The sequence below is a fragment of the Telmatherina bonti genome (assembly GCF_933228915.1).
Source record: "Telmatherina bonti genome assembly, chromosome: 12".
Classification (NCBI taxonomy): Eukaryota; Metazoa; Chordata; class Actinopteri; order Atheriniformes; family Telmatherinidae; genus Telmatherina; species Telmatherina bonti.
The window spans coordinates 16,084,687-16,105,622 of NC_136610.1; the positions used below are offsets into that span (position 1 = coordinate 16,084,687).

At 36.9% G+C, this 20,936-nt stretch overlaps 1 protein-coding gene across 1 annotated transcript in view; it reads left to right on the forward strand.

Moving 5' to 3' along the window:
- Nucleotides 1-20,936, forward strand: part of pdgfc (platelet derived growth factor c) — a 56,514-nt gene that overhangs the window by 19,806 nt on the left and 15,772 nt on the right. Inside the window, exon 2 of the mRNA XM_079249533.1 lies at nt 19,167-19,359. Coding sequence (XP_079105659.1) covers nt 19,167-19,359 — 193 coding nt within the window. The remainder of the gene's footprint in view (nt 1-19,166; nt 19,360-20,936) is intronic.

Consider the following 20,936-nt stretch of genomic DNA (forward strand, 5'->3'; position numbering starts at 1 on the left):
AATGACTGTGTCCTGCATAAGTTTGGTCCCATCGGTATAAGTTTTGGAAAGCTTCTCTCAAAAATCAGATTGTGTGGTTCCTTTTCTCTTTGATTTATTATAGATGTGGCCACATTTTTTTAAGATTTGCATTTCAACTTTCTATCAAAGCCACTGGATGTAATTGCTTTGCAATAAGATCACTCAAATTTAACAGAACCACAGACAAAAAGAAGAGAATTGTGGTGTGGCAGTGCACTAGCAGACTGTTATGAGTAGGGCTGGGTGTATTGATAGTCTGGAGTGGTTACTTTGATATCTGCAAGTCAAAATATCAGATTTGATGCTTTTGCAAATATTGGGATGGCACTCTGTTAATAAAAAAAATATGGCATCCATTTTCACTTTCATTCCTTCTGTGTCACATGATTACGGTAGCAGCCTATGAGATGTTCTGGTGATGCTGCTAATGTTAGTGATGATGAGGTTTTGTTTTGATATTTTACCAGTTTAATCCAGATTATTGAACTTTTTTTTTGTTTTGTATTTTATATTATAACTTTTACAAGTTTTATTTGCTATTTAATAAATGTGAATGATCCTATATCAGTCTGTAGTTTAACTATTCCATCATTTTGAAAAAGCTTTTTTGTATGTTACTGTTTAATTTACTCAAGTATTGATGTTTTAGAGATTTGTTTATATCCATTTTGACAATGCTGGCTCAATTGAAGCAATTAATGCACATTGTGCAATTATCGTTTTCCTTTAAATGGCAAAAAGTATCATTGTTGGTATGGAAGAATAAGTACTATGTATTCATGGTATATCAACAAGGACATTTTTGTATCTGTCATCCCTTGTTATGAGCTGTAATCTATGAAGGCTCATTTATACTCAATGCTAAAGATGGTTATGGAGTCTTTAGTCTGTCTTCTGTGACATTTCTGTGTGTTATGTGGTCCATTTTGTGGGTGCTTGTGGATGCGCAGCCCGTACCAAATGGAGGAAAACCACATGTAACTGTGGGGTGGTGCCATGTAGGATACCTGCCCCATGACCAACCTAAAGCACACCGACCATGGACATGCACTGCTTCTTGTTTCTTTCTCAAAATATTTAGTCATGATCTCCTTCACCGTCACAATGTTTACTGAAACAATTTTTGAAACTCAGGTAAACTTTGAACTCTACAGTGCCCTCTAGTGGATGTATTGCCTAACAAACACATAATATAAAGGAAGTGTCTGAGTATGACAGCATAGTTGAAACAGACACTCCAAATTATTCTATATAAAAATAGCAACAAAAGCTTTGATTGTTATACACCTGAGCTATAAAAAGTTATTTACACTTCACCTATGTATGCTCAGCATCTAACTTCTATCCATATTCAAACTCTAGACCTTAAAGATTCTGAAAAAAAAAGGTGATCAAAAAAGTGATTAATCATAGGCTTCATGCTTACAACAAAAGCAATGACATTGCAACTCTGCATAATAGAAGCTGACTCACCAATCTGTCACATTATCTGCAGACCAATGTCATCGTCCAACCCTTTCCTAGCGCCAAACCAATATGTATCTTTTTATGGATGTAAACAGTTTCAAATGTTCTACATGTAGATATTCCCTTTCCCTGTTAGGGAAAGAGATTTTTTTTTCATGTCCTTTTAAACGGTGAAAACATTTGTTAAGCCATTGTGCCAGTTTAAATGAGGATTTTAACCGCATGGTTCCAGCTCTTATGTTTCTGGGACAAGAACTACATCAAACAGAGAGGTTATGTTTGGAGACAAATGGACATGGTAATCGAGGGGCATTTTTATGAGCAGTCAAAGTGAGTCAGAGAGAAGTGCTGGGAGGCCTTTTATCAAACGGTGCACAGTGAGAGGCTCAATGACCTGTGTAGACAATAAACAGGCAAATTGGCCGTTGCTCAGAGTTTGTATTTATTTGTCTTTTTTTAAAAAGAAATTCCCAAATAAGCACATAAGTATGAGACCCACTGTGTAGGGTGATTAAACAGCAGTCTTCAACAGATGGTCATCATTGTGAAATATGTGTGTAACAGGATGCAAGGGTATCTGAAGGGTAACAAGCATTTCATGCAGTTCTAAGATAAAGGAGACATACTAAAGTCTATTCTTAAATAAAGATTTAAATGTTTGATATGTTACAGTATGCAGAGAGAAATACATTTAACCAAATGTGTGTGAAACTCATTTAAGATTTCATTTTTAATTTAAAAAAGCACATATTGTAATCACATATCAAAGCTAGTGTAAAGATTTTTATTTGAAGATTATTCCTCTGACAGCAAAGATAATCTGAGGAAGGAGAAGTATGAAAGGTACTTTATCCATCTACTCATCTGTTTCATTCAGTGAGCAAATGATGGCGTAACTTCATGATCCTGTACTTTTCTCATATTCTCACACTTGCAGTAGGATTGCAACAAGCAGTCAACTGATGTTTCTGACTTCAATATAAAAGAAAATGTTTGTGTTGGCATTGAAATAACTTGTACAGCTGCAATATTGTCACACTAAGGCTGCAACAATTTTTTGACAAAGTCGACAATGAAAATTCATCAACGCGAAATTCCATTGTCGTCGCGTTATAAATGCCCATAACGGCTTTGCTAATAAAACGCTGCGCCAGGCAACTTCACGCCATTACTAACCATGGCTTTTCAGACTGTATCAGAACTCTAAACACCAAGCAAATGACGCAGAGCAGCACAGGAAGTGCTGGGGGCAGTATTCTCATTTTGTGCGTCTTTGTTTAAACAACAAAGAACAAACTGATAGCCGCGCAACTTATTTCCAAAGTTTGGGGATATTTCACGCCTAACAAAGTATCAAACAGGTGAAATGTGTGGTCTGCCACGCAGAGTTGGTGTACCACAGCAGCACAGCAGTCATGCATGAGCATCTGAAACTAAAGCACCCCGGAGTCATGGTTTCCGGATGACAAAGTCAGAATTAATGAGTAGTGATGTGCTGTTGTTACCTATGCCAAAGGGGTTATGATTTTACCAGCGTTTTTGTTCAAGATAACTCAGTGTTATGGATAGATTTTCATTAAATTTTCAGGAGTTGTTGGAAATGTGAAAAGGAAGAAGTGATTTAAATTTTGGTGGTGATCCGGATCACCGTTTGGATTCAGGAATTTTTTTACCTTACAAGGTTGTTTACCTTACAAAACAGGTTTTTTAAAATGCAAATAATCATTTTAATGCAATTCTATGAAAATTAAGATGTTAAATTATTTCATTTATTTTGTTTTCCTTTTGACGCAAATTCTGTATAGCTTGGATATGACACTATAGCTATGTTTGAATGTTTGAAAATAAATTAGTAGTAAACTGTTAAGCTTAAAATTTAATATTCAACTGGTTCAAGAGTCATTATTTTAACATAGAAAAAGACATTATGTTGTGACTGACTGGGAATCAGGGTGACATTCATATGATGCAAATGAAGTGAGTGGGGTAAAACATACTGGAGCCTGTAAAAAGAGCTCTGTCAACTGGAAGCAAAGATAGTGGGCGTGACAGAAATAATTGTGACAAATCGAAAAAATTATTTACAGATTAGTCGACTATTAAAATAATCATTAGTTGCAGTCCTATCTCACACATATAATTTGATGTTTTCTTTCTTAATCCAACTTGAACTTGGAGTCTGTTTACTAACAAATGTGTTTTTATGCTTTTGCTTTTGCGAGCAAAATATTAAACTGGATAGAATCCTGGCTTAAAAGTATTCCATAAAAAGACAAAGAAAACCTTTTAGCAGCTAAACCATTCTGGAAAAGGCTGGTTTACTTTCAAAGAAATGCTACTATCGTGTTTAGTTGTGACATAGGCAAATATCTCATTTGAACATTAAACACATTATAGGTACAGCCTGAGGAAGTGGTTGTTATTCCTTATATCTGTAGATCATGTCAACATGCAAACCATATACTGTAAAAAGGGTCAAAGTGAAAATATGAAACAAATGTTCAAATGTCCTCATAGCGAACACATTTCCAAAGATGTAAAGGAAAAGTAGCAAAGAAAGGCAAACTGTATACATCGTACTTAAGCGTAATTCTTTAAACCATATTGCCAAATTGATTTTACTACAAACCCTTGAATTAATGGGTCCTTGGTGAACTTTTCTCTGAGTGTGGGAATTGACCTGTCAACTTTAAGCCACTGCCCTTGCCTGTAAACATTTCCTGTCAAAAACATGAATTTTCCCTTTTTTTTTTAATCCTCAAATTGCTACTCATGTCAACTCTGAAGATCCACGTACATAATTGCTTGGTTTAACATAACACTTCCCCTGGCAAGTTGCTGAGGATGTAATGCTGATTGATATTTCCGTAGTGGGGGCATACAGTTTGTTATTGTTTGATGGAAAACTCTAGACTTACTTCTGAACTGTTAGCAAACTGACCAGAGGGGTAATCAGTCTGTTTTCTGTGTGAATTTCTAAGCAACATGCCTCTCTCCTCTTTTTAACAACTCCGAGTGCAGCTGGTCACAGCAGACTTGTATTTGCAGGAGCTAAAGCAAAATGTTACAAGAAAAGAGCTGCTGTGCTCACTAAATCCTCCCTTGGCAAATACAAGCTGAGGGAAATATACTTTCATTAGCCTGCAACCAGAAATGCTGCCCGTCTGCTCTAGACAGCTGGACCAAAAGGTTAAGAAGGCTCAGTCGAGCGGCAGTAATTAGAGATCCAGGGCCAACCTGCTGAAAGAAACTGATCTGTATCTGGAGGCAGGGCCAAAAAATGGAGTTTCACTTTTCAACTGACTGTTTTCCTGTTTGTCTCGTTGTTGGGTACTTTGAATCACTTGATTCAGATTTACTCTCATTGCTTCCACATTTATAAAAGGGAAGTCAGGAGGTTATGTTTTATTTGTAAATTATACAGTTATGTTGAGGGTAATTCAAAACAGTGATTGTATTTTATGGCTATTACAACACAGCACAATAGTGTCAGCAATTTTTTTTTAAGCTTTTAGGAGCCAATAAGAACCTAAATATTCATAAATCAAGATAAGATTAGAGTAATTGGACAAAAAAAGAGCAAGATGTGTTGTGCCAGACTTGCTCTGAGTTGGTTTAGTTGCAGTGTAAGACTATCTGACATCACATAGTAGACAGGTGTGATCGAGAATCATTTTAGAAATCGTTCTTGATGTCATCTGATAACCTTTGCAAATTTGACAGTTTCAGCAGAGTTGGGGAGCTACAAAGTGTAACGTGATCAGTTACAAATTGTTTTAGCTATGTACTCTGTAGAAGTTTAGATCTTTGATCGGTTTAATTGCAGTGTTTAGATTTGACTGTGCTCCAGTCTGGTTTGGCCCAGATCAAACTGTAATTTTCTCAGAATATTCAGCTGTCCAGCTCACAGATGTGACTACAAAGCAGCCTGGAGCAGCGATCCACAGCTGTAGGGAAATGTTTAAAAATGACATGATTCATCTGTCAGTGCCTGGTATTTCAGCCAGAAGTGGAAGTGAGGCTCATATACCAGTTTGTGTGAAGCATCACAGGCTTTTTTTTTTTTTTTTTTACCATTCTTGATGTTGCTTTCCATCCAGTTACCAATAATCAGGCCCAAACACCTAAAGCAACGCAAAACCTATCAAAATGCAAGCTTTTCTTGTTATTCTTATTCTCTTTTTTTTTTTCTCAGTCACATGAAAATATGTTGGATAAATTATAACATGCCTTTATATTGTCCCCTAAAAACCTTCAACTGATAAATAACATTAGTTAGAGCAGGCCAGTAGCAACAAAAAAAGTCTTTTTGACCAATAGGCTAAATTTTGAAACGGTGTCCTTTTGGTGCCATTGTTGCCCTCTTTTTGCCTTGCATTTAATGAACTTTTACAGATTTCGGCCTTAAAAACTGTCAGAACATTGTAAAGGCATGTTGGATTAAAAGTTATCCATGACTTTCTCAAAAGAAAGGCATGTTGGATTAAAAGTTATCCATGACTTTCTCAAAAGATGTGGTGTTTAGCAGTGGCTGCCATCAAGCATAGTATCCACTGGTCTTTACATAAAGCACCCTGCTGCACCACACTGAACATGTTATAGACCAGTTCTATCCTGACCACATCTACATGTTCCTTTTCCACTTCCAAGCAGAGCCAAAGTGATGAAGGACTTCCCGTTGATTGTGGATTTAATTGATTTTTATTTTCACGCTTACATCTGACATAGAAATTCAGGTTTATACTGATGGTTTCATTGGTTTTACAGCTTTACCGTGTTGTCTACATATACAGTGAAATTATACAAATGTGCTTGAACATTATTTAGTTGCTGAAAACTTTAGAAAATGTTTGCCTGTTTTTAATCTCTCTCTGTGGTCGTCATTGTTCTTTTAACCTTGGGGTTGCTATTGTTCAGTTACCACATTGTGCTTCACAAAATAATTAAATATGCTACTTTTTTTAAAAGATAATTTGAAAATCCCTATGTACTTTACAGATTTTGGAGCAGATCTCATGTCTAAATCCAGGCTTACGGGCACATGTTAAAAGTTCCAGAGGGTCAACACAAATAGATGGCTGTAGTGAAAAGTGTGACACTCAATCTGACATTTTCTGGATGCCAAACACAACTGTGGGCACTAATTAGAGGCTAAGAAAAATCATTGAGGGGTGGGGAACCATTGTAATATGAGTAGAGACCGCCGTGTGGTGACGAGTTTCAGTCATTCTCCTTGATGAACCCAGCGCCTGAGGGGGCAGGAAGACTTCAGTTTAGCTTTGGTGTGTCTCCCTTACACACTTGTGCTTGAACACTACTGTGCATTTGCTATCTTTAACAGCCTGCAGCTGCGGCTTTGAAAAATCTTATCATAATTTGTTATCATTTCTTAGATAGCTTTTGTACGTTGCCTCAAGAACATGGTTCATAGCTGGTATGGGACTTCAATGTCTCACTGGCCAAAGGGTTTCTTGTCTTTTGCTTATTATTTACGAATGTTGCGTTTATATTCATGATTGTGCTGGACTAAAGATGTTTATCTTATTTAAAGGTAGGACATTTTAGGAAGTATTTAACATGTCTACTCTCAATTATTCTTGTAAACTCACTGCATTTAGTGGTTTTGGGAAGTTGCACATTAAAGGGATCACAGATTTGTGCTGACCTGGGCCAAATCCAGTCCACCCCTCCAAGTGATTAACATCAGGATGTAATTTAATTGAAGTGATACAAGTATATATATATATATATATATATATATATATATATATATATATATATATATATATATATATATTTTTTGTAGCTCTCAACAAGTGCATTCTGTCTGTTTAGGCTTTTATAATATATTTGATGCTCACATTGTCCCATGAACAGCAGTGAAGGAAATGTTAATCTAAACAGCTGAATCTTCAAAAACTGTGGATGGCGTTTCACACTCACTCATACAGAGGTATCAGGTTGGGATACGTGATACGATCTGCAGATGTGATGTTGTGCCTCTGCAGCAGGTGTCAACAGATGTCCCGCTTCTCTGCGTGGTCTAGGCGAGGGGGGGCAGAGACCACTGTTGACTTAGATGACCCTTTCTGCAGAGTCCTTCTGGAAATTAGCTGGCTCGCTGAAACTGTTACTGAGCAGGTCACCAAACCCAACTCTGACTCTCTCATCGCCTTTGCTGAGGCCTCACACAGAATTAGATAATGAAAATGGAGCGATGCATTGCATGGGATCACAAATGGATTTCATTATTTTGTTAAGGTAACTAAAACGAAGGCTAATTTCATCATCCATTTCACATCAGTTTCCTGTATCAAGAGATCTCTCCAAACAGTGAAAGTCAGTTCTTTGCCTACTCTTACCTTCTCTCTCTCGCTCTTATTTTTATCTTCCTCCAACAATGTTCTCTTGCATTTCTTTGCTAAACCAGCAACTGTGTGCAATCAAAATGGCTGGTGTGTTGATGATTACACACACTTGCTAGTATGTGACTTGAGGCTAAAAGTGAAACTCAGCTGCAATGTCTGGTGATGTAGTGTCCCAGAACCAAACGTTTTCAAGTGAGTTTTTTCAGCCTCAGGATGCTACTGGGCAACAAAGGCTCCAGAAATGTAATAAATGTCACTGTGCCATCAAATGACTCTGGACTGCAATGTTTTAGGTCAGAAAGTAACTAAGTATGATTTTAAATGGGGCATTTAGAAACTCATGCCTCATTTTGTGATGACAGATGGAGTGGTGGTTGGCACTTCTGCTGCACTTTTTCTGGTTCAAGTCTGATCTGAGTTTTTTTGTGGGTGTGTGTGTGTATATGTGTGTAGAAATTGTGCCCTCTTCATTCACACTAGTACAGTTTGATAATCTTTAAATGCATACTGGTTCTTTTCCACAATTTGTTAGAGCAGTGTGAAATCTCATTCGCACTTTGGCACAGACTAATAAAAGTGAACTCTAGACTACCTGAAAATCAGAGGTTTCGGTTTGCTTACAGGTGAATCCTGGTGTGTTTCACTTGCAGCATGCAAACAGACTATCCGGTAAACCAAAGACATGAAGTGATGCTGCTTTCTTTTAGCTGGATACGCTAAAGCTCACTGCCTCTTCTCATATGGACATATAGTAGATACAGTATGGCTTCTTGTGAAAACTGTGTATTATTTTTATACTAAAGTAACAACAAAGTCTGCTCAGATTTGGTGTCTCTCCATTGCTTACTTTCAGTGAATGAACTAGCTGAATGGGAAGGTTGTCCATTTCTGGAACTAACCTATGAATAAATTTCCTCGGGACAATTTAGGAAGTATTTGTTTGGGGGAAAATATCACTTAGTTAGCAGTTATAATTGTGATAATGTCAATGCAGTTTGGGCCATTTGAGTAATATAGAGTGTAAAAGCAAACCAAGCCAAAGCAAGATGCTAATTTTTTTTTTTTTTTGCCCCTCCCCAACCAATATGAATATTCCCTTCTTTTTGGGTACTCTGGCTTCTTCCCACTATTCAAAACGTGCATGACAGGTTATTTTAGTTGATTCTTAATTGACATAAGAGTTATGTCAGTGTTTCTTAATTCTGATCCTCAGGCCCCCCTCCCCTGCATGTTATATAGGTAACCCTTCTTTAACACAACTGAATGAAATAAAGGGCTCATTAACAGGCTGCAAAGAACTTGATAAGGAAGTTCAATAATCTGGCTCAGGTGCTTTGGAGGAGGATCATGTCTAAAACAGGCAGGGCAAGGGGTCGGAAGAGGACCGGAATTAAGAAACACCGGTAAAAGTGTTTATGGAGTCTCATTTGTCTCTAATGGACTGGCAATCTGTCCACTCATCCACTGGAAGATGGGAAAGGTTCCAGCACTCTCCATAACTTGCCTCAGTTTGATTAAGGCGGTAAAGAAAATGGATGCATGAAAAGTCAGTCATATGAGAGGAAGTTTGTCTCAGTTAAGCAAAACTATGGTGTGATGTTCTGAAAATCTTTCTGTAATAGTCTTAGTGATGTCCTTGTAAAAGACATAAATCATTCTCTTTACCAGGACAAGTTTTTTTTCCTATTTTTTTGGACTAGTGAACTTTTACTTGTACATCGTCTTCAATGTGATATTACAACAGAGAAGGAAAAAGCATGTTTGTGGTAAAGAAATGCTTATAGTCTATGGAATCTTTGCTATGGCTTTGTTTTGTGTTGTGGAGCCGTTGTGGTTTTCATTGCATGTCAGAGTGTTTGTATTGGTGTGTCCTTAAAAATTTGGGGGCCCAATTTCATTCTGATAACTGAGTAGCTATACCACTGTACAACCACAGCATGACACATCTGACATTGATTGTGTGGCATCTGGCGTAGTATTAAACACAAAAAATGTCATTTGCAAAACAAACGAAAGAAAAGTGAGGAAAGTATTACTGAAATGAAATGCATATATACATAAAGTAACTTGCTACTTTTGTGTACCAACCATTAGTACACTGACTTGGATATTGGGTAACGTCATCAATGCTGTCTATCAGCATAATGGATTTTTTTAATGTTAGCTTAACTTAGTAATACGCTATATGATCATCAAAGGCAGTAACTTATTCACTGGACTACACAAAGAAAAGACCTCTAAACAAACCTAACATGCTGTGATTCCCTTTATGCATTTTGCAGCAACAGTAGGTGTTGTGAGAGTCAAACATGGTACAATCCGTCTTCAGTTGAATGTGCAGAAACATGCGTCTGGCAGATCAAATAGCTACAGAAGGGTCCCATATAGCCAAATTAATTTTTAATAGTATAAGAGGTTCCCATGGTATGTGTCAGCTCCCTTTTGGCCTGACCCACTGTAAAACCCAAAGGCAATAAATATCCAAAGCATGGTTGGGAATTTACTGCACCTGTAGTAACCGCTGCATGGCTATAATAAGCTGCAGATGCTGAAGTAATTGCATTGAAGCTAACACAGATTCTAAAAGATGGAAAACCTTTGAGGTACAGTTTCATCCCCTGACCAAAGCTGCTTCAGCTCTGGGATTGCTCATTCATTTTGATCAGTGGTAACACGACTAAAATTAAGAACAATTTGGGTTTAGTGTCACGCTGACTGGGCTGTCAATTACTGAACAGGAAATGGCTGTCCTGAACGGTTATCTTTAATGCATGTAGCTGTTTGGGGGACACACTGTAGACCAATCGCCAGTTCATAATGGACAAAAATCATCATTTTGTCAACTTTTTGCAAATATAACCCTCTGTATCAATATGAAGTGATTAGCTAACTGGTGTGAATTCACACTAGATCGGATTGATCTTTTTTTTTTTCCTTAATCTGCAAGTGTATGACCAGTAATATCATTAGCCAATCTTTGCTGAAAACTGTGTAGCATTTACAAATAAAGTGTATGTTTCCAGGCAACTGTACGTGTGCAACTATAAGTGCTTGTTGGGCTGTTAACATGTTTAGTATTGCCACAGGTTTAGTGTGCACTAATGCGATCATGTGCACTTATCCACAGTTGTCTAGATGTGCTTTCCAGTTTTGTTTTGGCAGGGTAAAGGTTAATGTTTAACAGCGTGGTTAGTTCAGCCTCTAACGTGTGAACAAAGCACAATGGCTGCACTGTATAGGCTCCTATTTATTCAGAGTCACTTCCTCCCTTAATAGTCGGCTCTACTTTCCTTGCAGAGGAAAAAAGTAGGTCAAGGAAAAGTCATGTTTGAGGTAATTCACTCGAGGGGGGACTGTGTCTCTGATCATTAGATGACACTGGTTAACCCTAAGAGGTGAGGTCATATTCCAGTCAGTGTTACGCCCTGAATCCAGCCTGACTGCTGAGCATTTTACAGTGCATCAAGGATAAATTTAAGGGGGGGAGGGGGGCTCTTGAAGGCATAGAAAGTTGTAGAAAAGAACTGTGATAGTATCATGTTGCTTTCATAAAACAAAATAAAAAAAATTATTGTTTAAAATTATGCATTTAGTAAATCTGTTTTGGTTTTCAGCAACTTTACCTTGCAAGACGTCACTCCTTAGGAGTTTCTGCTTTGATGCAACTGAACAAAGGATCCACAGTGAAGTATTCACATAGATATTTCATTCATGAGCTTCATGCACTGCGATGGTCCAGCGACTTGTGCCCTGCCCCTCGCCTGCTAATTGCTGGGGAGTCTCCATCCTCCTTGCGACCCTGAATTGGACTAAGTGGTATAGAAAATGAATGAATGATTGAATTAACTTCATGCACAAAAACACTGAAACAAAGAGAAATTTAAACACATTGTCCACTGAAATTGCCTATGATGAATGTGCAAGGGTTATACTTCATCTTAGCAGAGCTTCGGACTAAGTATGGTTTTATCCAGGTTGAATATCGGAATACCTTTTTTTATCACAAACTGTTTTTTGAGCATGCCCAGATTTTCCTTTCACCTTTCCCATAATTTGAAAGTTTAATAGAGAGACATTTAAAATGTATAGATTTTCTTTCCCTGTTACCAAATAAGGAATAATATGCATATGGTTTTGTAATGATACAATTATTTTTCCTGCTCTTTCTATTAATGCCATGTGTTCACCTAATATGGCACATGCATCTGGAGTCATGCATTAAAAAATCATATATACTTTTTCCACATTATTCATGGTGTGTTTTATGACTTTATATGTTAGAGCCAGCAGTAATGGGGATGTAATTAAAAACATGTCATTGTGATGGAGGGCCAAGCTTTAATAGCATGAAAGCTATCGGCTTGTTTCCTCCTGAGCCAGCAAATGGATATAAAAACAGTCAATCAACCCGAGTATGTTGGAACCACTTCAGGCATGGAAACAGAGAAAAAGACATTGCTCAGTAGCATCAGTGACTAGATCAAAGACATTTACTGAAGAACAGGAAAAAAATAAACAATTAGATTAGCTGTACAGCATCATGCTTTTGTTAACCCTTTTAAATGTCTCTTACTTAAATGTGAGAACACAAACTTTTTCATTTATTTTTTTTAAATTCAGTAATTAGTAAAATAAATAAATAAGAATAATAAAATGTTTTCCAACCCTGAAGGAGTGCATGTAGGATTCTGCACAGTGTCCTGTATTTGGTAAAACTGCCTCTGTTTGAGGCCAAATTCATTGCATGCTCATAAAAAGAGAGAAAGAGACAGAACAAGCGATAAGACAAGTGTCAAGATACTGGCTTGAGAGAGGATGCTGAATTGGCCAATGGAACAAGGTGTATCACTGGAAAAATTTGCTAAAGTTCCATCGTGCATATAAATGCAATGCAATTCAACCCAATGCAATTCATTGTAATCATAATACAATTAAATCAAATGTATGTTATAATTAAAGTCGGATTAACTTTACTTCTAGTATATGGTAATGTCAAATCATAAAAAAAATTTACTTAGAAATCAAAGAAAAAAAAGTCAATGCACAAGGAGAGAAGTGAGAAAAATTCTCTTGTGATGATTTACAGGATGTTTAAAATTGCGTTATAGTTTTTCTTTCAATAGATATATTCCCACTTAGTTATATGTATATCAGGCACAGTGGCATTTATTATATTGCAGTTCTGTAATTACAAATGTTAAAGCATTTTATGTCAAAGATCTCATCATTTCTCTGCTTGTATGAAAATTACAATTATACAAGCCAATTAGTGTGGTCCATACAAACATCATTCCAACTGCCACACAGTATGCTAGCTGTTACTTATGTCTGCTCTTAAACAGTTTTTTTTAGTAACAGGATTTATGGCAAGCAGTAAAGTAATTCTAACCGACTGAGTTCATAAAGCCAACAATATCACCTGCTAACATTGTCAAGTAAGCAAAGCTCAAACCAACTGAGAAAACCTGTAAGGATCATTCAACAATCAGTCCAACTCCAATGTTATTTATGAAGGACTTTAAAATGACCACAGTGGACCAAAGTGCTGTGCACAAGAATAAATGCATGGCTAATAACATTAATAAAAGCATTAAGAAACAATAAAACCAGATTAACAAAACAAGTTACAATATAACAAGATGAAAAAAGTCAACATCTCAACAGTTTTAAAAGTCAAAGAACACAAGTGGTTTAAAAACAGACAAGAAGCAGGTCTGTCTGACATGTAGAGACAAGTCATTCTAAAATCTTGGACCAGCAAAGGCCTGGCCTCCTCCAAGCTTTTGTTTTGTCCTTGGCACCATCAGAAGCATCTGATCAGCTGATATTAAAGAGTGTGTAGGGTGAAGGGGCGAAGTAGGGTGGTACAACACCACGGAGGAATTTAAAAACAATAAATAAAGTAAATAATTTAAACTGGATTTTTAAATGAACATGCAGCCACGCAATTTAGTGGCACTAAAACTGGAGGAATGTGTTCATGTTTACATGTCCCAGTTAAGACACGTGGCAGTATTTTGTGCCTTATGAAGATGAGCTATGCAATCCAGCTAAGGAGGACCCAGAAACCATAACCTCAATACTGATTAAAATGAAAACAACTTGCAGGCCATCTGTGCCTTTATGTTATGGAGACAGTGAAACAGTGATCTGTCAGAGAATGGGTTGAACATTATGGAACCCCATCTAAGAAAGGGGCATTAAAAATGAGCAGAGAAGCTGATACTGCACTAGTTTTAAAATGCGGTCATGAGCTCACACTGATCAAAAATGGCAGAGAAGGAGATGGCGACTGGAGCATCATAACCAGACAAGGTCTGGTTAGAGGGACTTTGTCACTAAAAAATGAAAAGACATGTTTTCACATAAAGCAAGGGAGGCCAAAGAGTGGGGCGTTAAGAACAAAATTAATATGAATTATATTATTAATATTAATTAATTATTGCTTATGGCAGTTTAATGTAATACAACGGGACAGGTATTTTCTCTTTGCATCCTGCATTTATTTGATAACAATGCCAGCCGTCCCTTATCATTTGAAGTGATACCTGGAGTTTATCTTTTTTTCCGCTTGCATTCTGCCCTTCTGCTCTCACATCTGATAGTTCAAGTGTTGTCATTCAGCCAGGGCTTATATTTAGTTGAAATCAGCCTAGTTTTAAATGGTGCCACAGAGCCTAAAACAGCTTGCCAGGTTAGGGTTAGGGTTAGGTGTTGTGAAACCAAGAGCTGGGCTCTTCCGTGTTTTTAGACTAAGGAAAGACATAACTCTCATCCTACACAGCTGAAAAGCATACAGCAGTAGAATGGTTAAAATTGTGACAGCACTGTGCAAGAACACAAGGTATTACAGGCTAGAGCAATGTTAAAAAGAATAAGCAGGTCAGAGGGCACAATTTCCCCAATTTCTAAGTTTAAAACTGTTAAGCCATAAGACATGATCCAGTGTGTGACCCTGTTCCTCAGTGAGACCACTCACAGATTGTCCACAAGATCAAGAAATTCTTTCGCCAGCAGAGTGACAATATACATGAATATTAACATCCCAGACAAATAGAACTCATATTTGCGCATGAGATCTGCCAAGAAATCTGAAAATTCATGGATAAAGTCATTATTATACTTTGGTGGTTGGTAAATCATCAAGAATGACCCAATTCAAATAATTCAGCTCAAAGCCAGGAAAAGGCACTGATACTGGGAGCTGTTCACCTTTAAACAGCATTTTTATAAACATTCAGTATTCCTCCCCCCTCTGACAGATGTAAGCTTACATTTCAATTTCCTGAAGTCTATCCAGAGTATATGGACTTTGAAAAGCTATATCTCTAATTGATTTATTTACTCAGTAAGTCAAATACCATTTACAAATGATAAAACTGGGTACTTATCAGAGATTTATTAGAATTAACCCATAATGATGATATATACTGTTTCTGAGACATTTGACATCATTTCGTAGTGAAAAGAAAAATGCTCACAATCTAGTGGAACACCATCTGATTCTTTTAATCTGCCAGAATAATGTACACCAGAAAGCAGAAGATTGCACTATGAGGATTTAAAGTATCTAGTTATAAACAGTAAATTTCACAAAAAAGATTGTTAGTCCTTTAGTTTTTTCTTTTTACATTTTATCAAAGGGTCAAAGAAATACTTCATTTTAACCCTCTGATGCATTAAATACATAAAAAAAAAGGTTTCTACAAGTTTCTTTTCTATTATTCATTATTATTAGACTTTATTTACCTATTCTATAGAAATGCTAGAATTATATAATGTCACATTTATAAATAGAACATTTATAGAGTATTATTTCGTTGCTGTGTCTTAAAGTTGGTAATTACATGTATGTGTAGCATATATATATATATATATATATATATATATATATATATATATATATATATATATATATATATATATGACATTTTAGACTATATTTTCTCTTTCTTCAGTGAGTGGCATATAAGTGGCCACTGAAGGGGCAAAATTACAAGTATACCATTCTCACTCGTGAATATACTAGAAAACAGGCTTTAAATAGGCATCCGCTGTAGTGGAAACAATGCATTAAAGGGTTAAAACAGTTGGACTTTTCTAAGCATTTTTCATGGATGGGCCTTTAAGGCTTAACACAGAATCCACAACCCATTAAATATGTGTTTATCCAAAAATGTTTGCAAAATTTAAACATACAAATTTTAAACTGGCAAAAAAGTTCTGTTCAAAGAGGACTTGAAATGTTGTTAATAAAAGAACCATAATGTTTAGAAGTTTATTAAAAAGTCTAACTTATTTAGTAAAGCTGTCTTTCAAAGCCATTGTATTAGCAAGCTAAGCTATAGTTGGTTGGACTAACTACAAAAATGATATTGGTGGACATTGAATAGCTTGATAAGACTAGTCACGGCATGGTGTGTCAGTGTCCAGTGAATGCTTTGAAATTTATGAATGTAAAATGTAGATCTGGTGGAAGTTGTTTTTATTAACTTATTTCCTTTTCACAGATGTGTGGCTTGCAGAACCATCCTAAGAGACCTGCTCATATTACTGTTATATGAGATTACACGGGGTGAACACATGGCACAAAATTACTGTGCATATGTTTCTTTCTTTCTGTTGCAAGCACAATGAATCAGGCCGTGAGTCATGAGTCACAGCCTAGAGTCAAATTTTTGGAAAAATAAGTAGTAATGGGTCAATTCATGTTCCAGATATAAATTTTTCTATATTGAACTGGGGGAGAGTTTACTCACCTACTAGTATGTGAACAAACTTCCAGCAGCACACTAGTCACACATTAAACCTCTGCTGGTTAGATGTAATGGACTGGGTCATGAATACAGACTGTCTATTAGAGGTATGAAATAAACACTGCTATAAAAACCGATGGCTGGCTGGAATTTATTATAATAAACTCCCATAGTAAAATCATTCAAAAATATATCACCTTTTTTTTTTTGGTAAAAATATTTTAGCTGCAGCTTATTGAAGAAAAGTGCTCTGCTGACAGTTTGTGTTTTATGAATGAACTAATGTAGCTTCACCTTAAGTTCATTCCACACACTCTCAAAAACTGCATTAAACACTCAGTATGCTTAATACAAAAGTTGAATTAGTTTCCTCAAAAATAGAAGTTACTGATCAAGAAGTTATTTTTGCTGAAATCCATAAATCTAGAATCCCAAGAAGCACAAGATCTAAATAGATTTGTATTTGTTTTGTTTATCGAAAAGATGCTTTTGTTCTACATGTAGGACTTGTAAAGCAATAGAAACCATTAGGGATATCACTTAGGTTGTGAACTGCAAGTTACAACTGTGGTTTTCAGCTGCTGAGCCTTCTGGAACCTCATGTGACCATATTTGGGCAATAATGTGGAGTTGCAGAGCTGGATATTCTTGATTAGAAAAATATGCATTTCTTTGAGGACTTATATCTGTCAGATATTGATCTTATTTTTAGAAGGACCACCACTGTGCTGACAAAAAGGATGAATATAGCTAACAAGGACATTCAGTGATTTGTGGGAACAAAAATTCTGACTATCTGACCTCTTTTTCCATTGATAGGGAACTCTCCTCTCCACTGTGACTGATTCCTTCATGCTCGGGACAAGAGACTGGATTAAAATTTGTGTGATCTGTTAGCTGATTTTATTTATTGATTGATTATAATTAGATAGGACTAAACAAGTTTGTAAGTGAACTGGACTGCATTGGTTTATTTAAATGGAGTGACATTGAAGTTTCTTTCTTTCATTTAAAAGTGCAGTGTGATCATTGTTTTGTGGGCTACTGCAATATGTACCAGCAAAATATAAACTATATAAACTAAATATATTTTATTGCCTATAGTGAACTATAGTTTCATATATTCCAAACAGAGCACTTCGCCTTCAGACCGCAGGTCTACGTGTGGTTCCCAGGGTCTCTAAGAATACGATGGGAGCCGGACTGATGCTCAAGATGGGGGATAGTAAAAAAAAAAAATTTAAAAAAAAATCGAGGATTGGAGATTGGATCAAAGTCAAGATTCGATGCAATCTGCTGGTTATCCTTGCCTTGGCTATCTATTATTAATTGGCTAAAATTGAGGTGTCTGTAAAAAGACCCTAAGATGGTATTGTTGTGAAGTAGTGCTCTACAAATAAAATTCTGTTGAATTGAAATGGATTGAACATTGACAATATTGCATTTTAAGGCCCCTTTTTGCACTAGATGCTTGTCCAACAGCAGATGGCTTCATCAGTCATTTAAAGTCCAGCAACAATCGGTTAAGAAGGAGACCCTGAACCACAATACAAGACAATTTCAACTCAAAGCAACAACCAGAGCGCTAAGAGAATGTACAAACTGCTTTATAGACGTTGTATCAGCAAAGTAGAACAGTATGACTGTATGCCTTAAAACAGGAAAACCGTATCAGTTAACCACACGACTGAAGGGTTTCCTTGCAGTTAGCATGGCTACAGGGTGTTGTCACTGCAACGAATGTGAGGCTCAGGTGGATGTATCCTGGCAATTCTTTATCTGAAGGTGACAAGGATTCATGGAGCCCCAGGGGACTGAGTGACAATCTTCTTACTGGGATTAAAACCTCACAGCCACTAGTCCCAGGTTTTATGAGGGCTGCACGGTATCTCCACAACAGACCATAGTAGCGTTAATGTGCCCTGCATTTTGCTAATGTTTTCAACTTGGCAATAATGGACAAAATCACATCCATATAAATAATCTGGCATTATAAAATTGCATTTCTTGCTCTTATTTCTTTTGGTGTTTAATCTGCATAGTACCAATGTAGATGTAGATATATATATATATAGTTATTTATAGAGATTATATACAACAAAGAAATTGTTCGCAAGAAATGCAATGGTATGATACCAGATTATTTAAGTACGCTGTATTATATATGTAATTTATATATTCAGTCGAGTTCAGTGTGTCAAGATTGAGTGTAGTCTGAAAAGTACACTGATAACATGTTTGAGCCTGCACCAGATATACCTAATGTTTTTCAAATGGAACTGTCGAATGAATAATGGATGGATTAAACCAGTGAGCGCGGAATTCCTTCTTTTCTATTGGACATCTGGACAGTATTTCATTCTACATAATGCCATAGCGTTTGACATTTTTACTCCTCAAATAATAACCCCAACATCTTCTCTGAGCCACACCCTTGTCACTCAAGTGATACACCTGGGTGTACAAGGGCCATGCCTATCCATCATCTATCAATCAAATATTTGTACAATTTGTACAGCGTACAAGATACCAAACCTTCTGCTTTCTGTTTTAGGAGTGCAAGATTCCCTGCATGAAAAAGTCATAACAGTTTCTGGAGAAGGAATGGTCCATAGCCCAGACTTTCCACACACCTATCCCAGGAATATTGTGTTAGTCTGGAGGCTAGTGGCGACCAGCAATATGAGGATCCAGCTCACATTTGATGAGAGATTTGGTCTGGAGGACCAGGAAGATGGGATATGCAAGTAAGACCATTTTTCTAAAGTGTTCTTTTATATTTATAGTTTGAAAATGAGTAACTGCATGAAGTGTCCTTTGTTGTTGTTTTTTTTTGGTTTGTTTTTTTGTTTGTTTTTTATCTCAAGTTCTTGATTAGGTTATGTAAAAACAATCAAAAATTGATAAAAGGAATGTAGGATCAGCTAGTACCACTGTAAGGCCTAACAGCATGCACATGTTTTTTTTTTATAAACCTTTGCTCCACCTGGCTGGTAAGCCCTCATCTGTTGAGGGCTTTCCCCATTGCCTTCCAGATATATGTGGGTCTGAGGTTGAAAGAATTAAAGAGGAAAAAAAAAAAACATCCTGCTTGGATTGTAGTCCATCTTTAAAGATTTAGAGCCAGAGTGTGGCCATTTGTGAAATTGCTTCAGTCTGCCATGGCAGCTCATGAATATTAAAAACCTAGCAGTATAGTGATTTGTTATATCCAAGACACTGTGATGACGTTGTTCAGACTACCATATTTTACAGGAGGAAGCCAATATTTTCAGCTGCTTATGGAGCAGTTTAAATGACTTGCTTTACACCCCCTGAACAGAAATACATAAAAACAAATAGACACATATAATTATAGTCCATCTTCTCCTTTACTGAGAAGACCCATTTTCAATTACCGCTGGGGTTTACCATGGCTGTCACTCATTTTAAATGGGGATCCCAGGTCCAAAAAATCAATTTACCCTCTGTGCAATAGGTTCAGTATTTTGTTGTTAATATATCACCACTGACTGGTTGGTATATGGGAGTTCAATGAAGGGAAGGTGAAGAGATCAGAGGAGATGTAGTTATTCCTTGAGAGCCCCCTAATGGATGATAAATTGAATTGCACCACCATTAGAGAATACAAATTATGTTTGAAATGGCAGCACTGGATTCCCATTTATCTGCTGACTGAACATATTAGCAGGGCAAAAGCATAAGTGCATGTGAATAGTATGCCTCAGACACTCAGTGGGAACTCATCGTCACTGATCAATGAGGTGTATGTAAATCTGACTCTGGTCTTGGTCCAAAGTCTTGATCAATATGGCCGGCAGCTAATTCAGTTCTCCAAACTGCTTTAATGTGTTGCCATCCTGGATTCATGCTTCTGCTTTCCATTATTCCTTGTGTGTCCTGTCTATATTAGTTGTAAGCTGGGAGATAAAGAGAAGAAATGAAAAGAAAGAAAGAAAAAAAGAGTTTAAGTAATATGAGCCCTCCCAGTTCACCGACTGAGCACCGGGTGCCTGTTGACAAATGAGGTTAGAGTTGCTGTCAAAACCCTGTGAGGAAAAAGTTGCAACATAGGCCACAGTGCAGACTGACAACTTTTGAGCTGTCCTGTCTTTACAAGACCGTGCTAGTCGGAGACATAAATGAAAGGCGTTATAGACAATAACAACATCCTTTTACAGGGTCAGGCAAGTCAGCACGACATCCCTGCTCCAGTTATAGAATTTTTCCTTTCCCGAACCCTCCTCAGCTCCCACCTAAAGCAGGTTTTGGTCAGATCCCAAGATACACACACTCAGCAGGGTTGACAGGCCAAAAACATTTC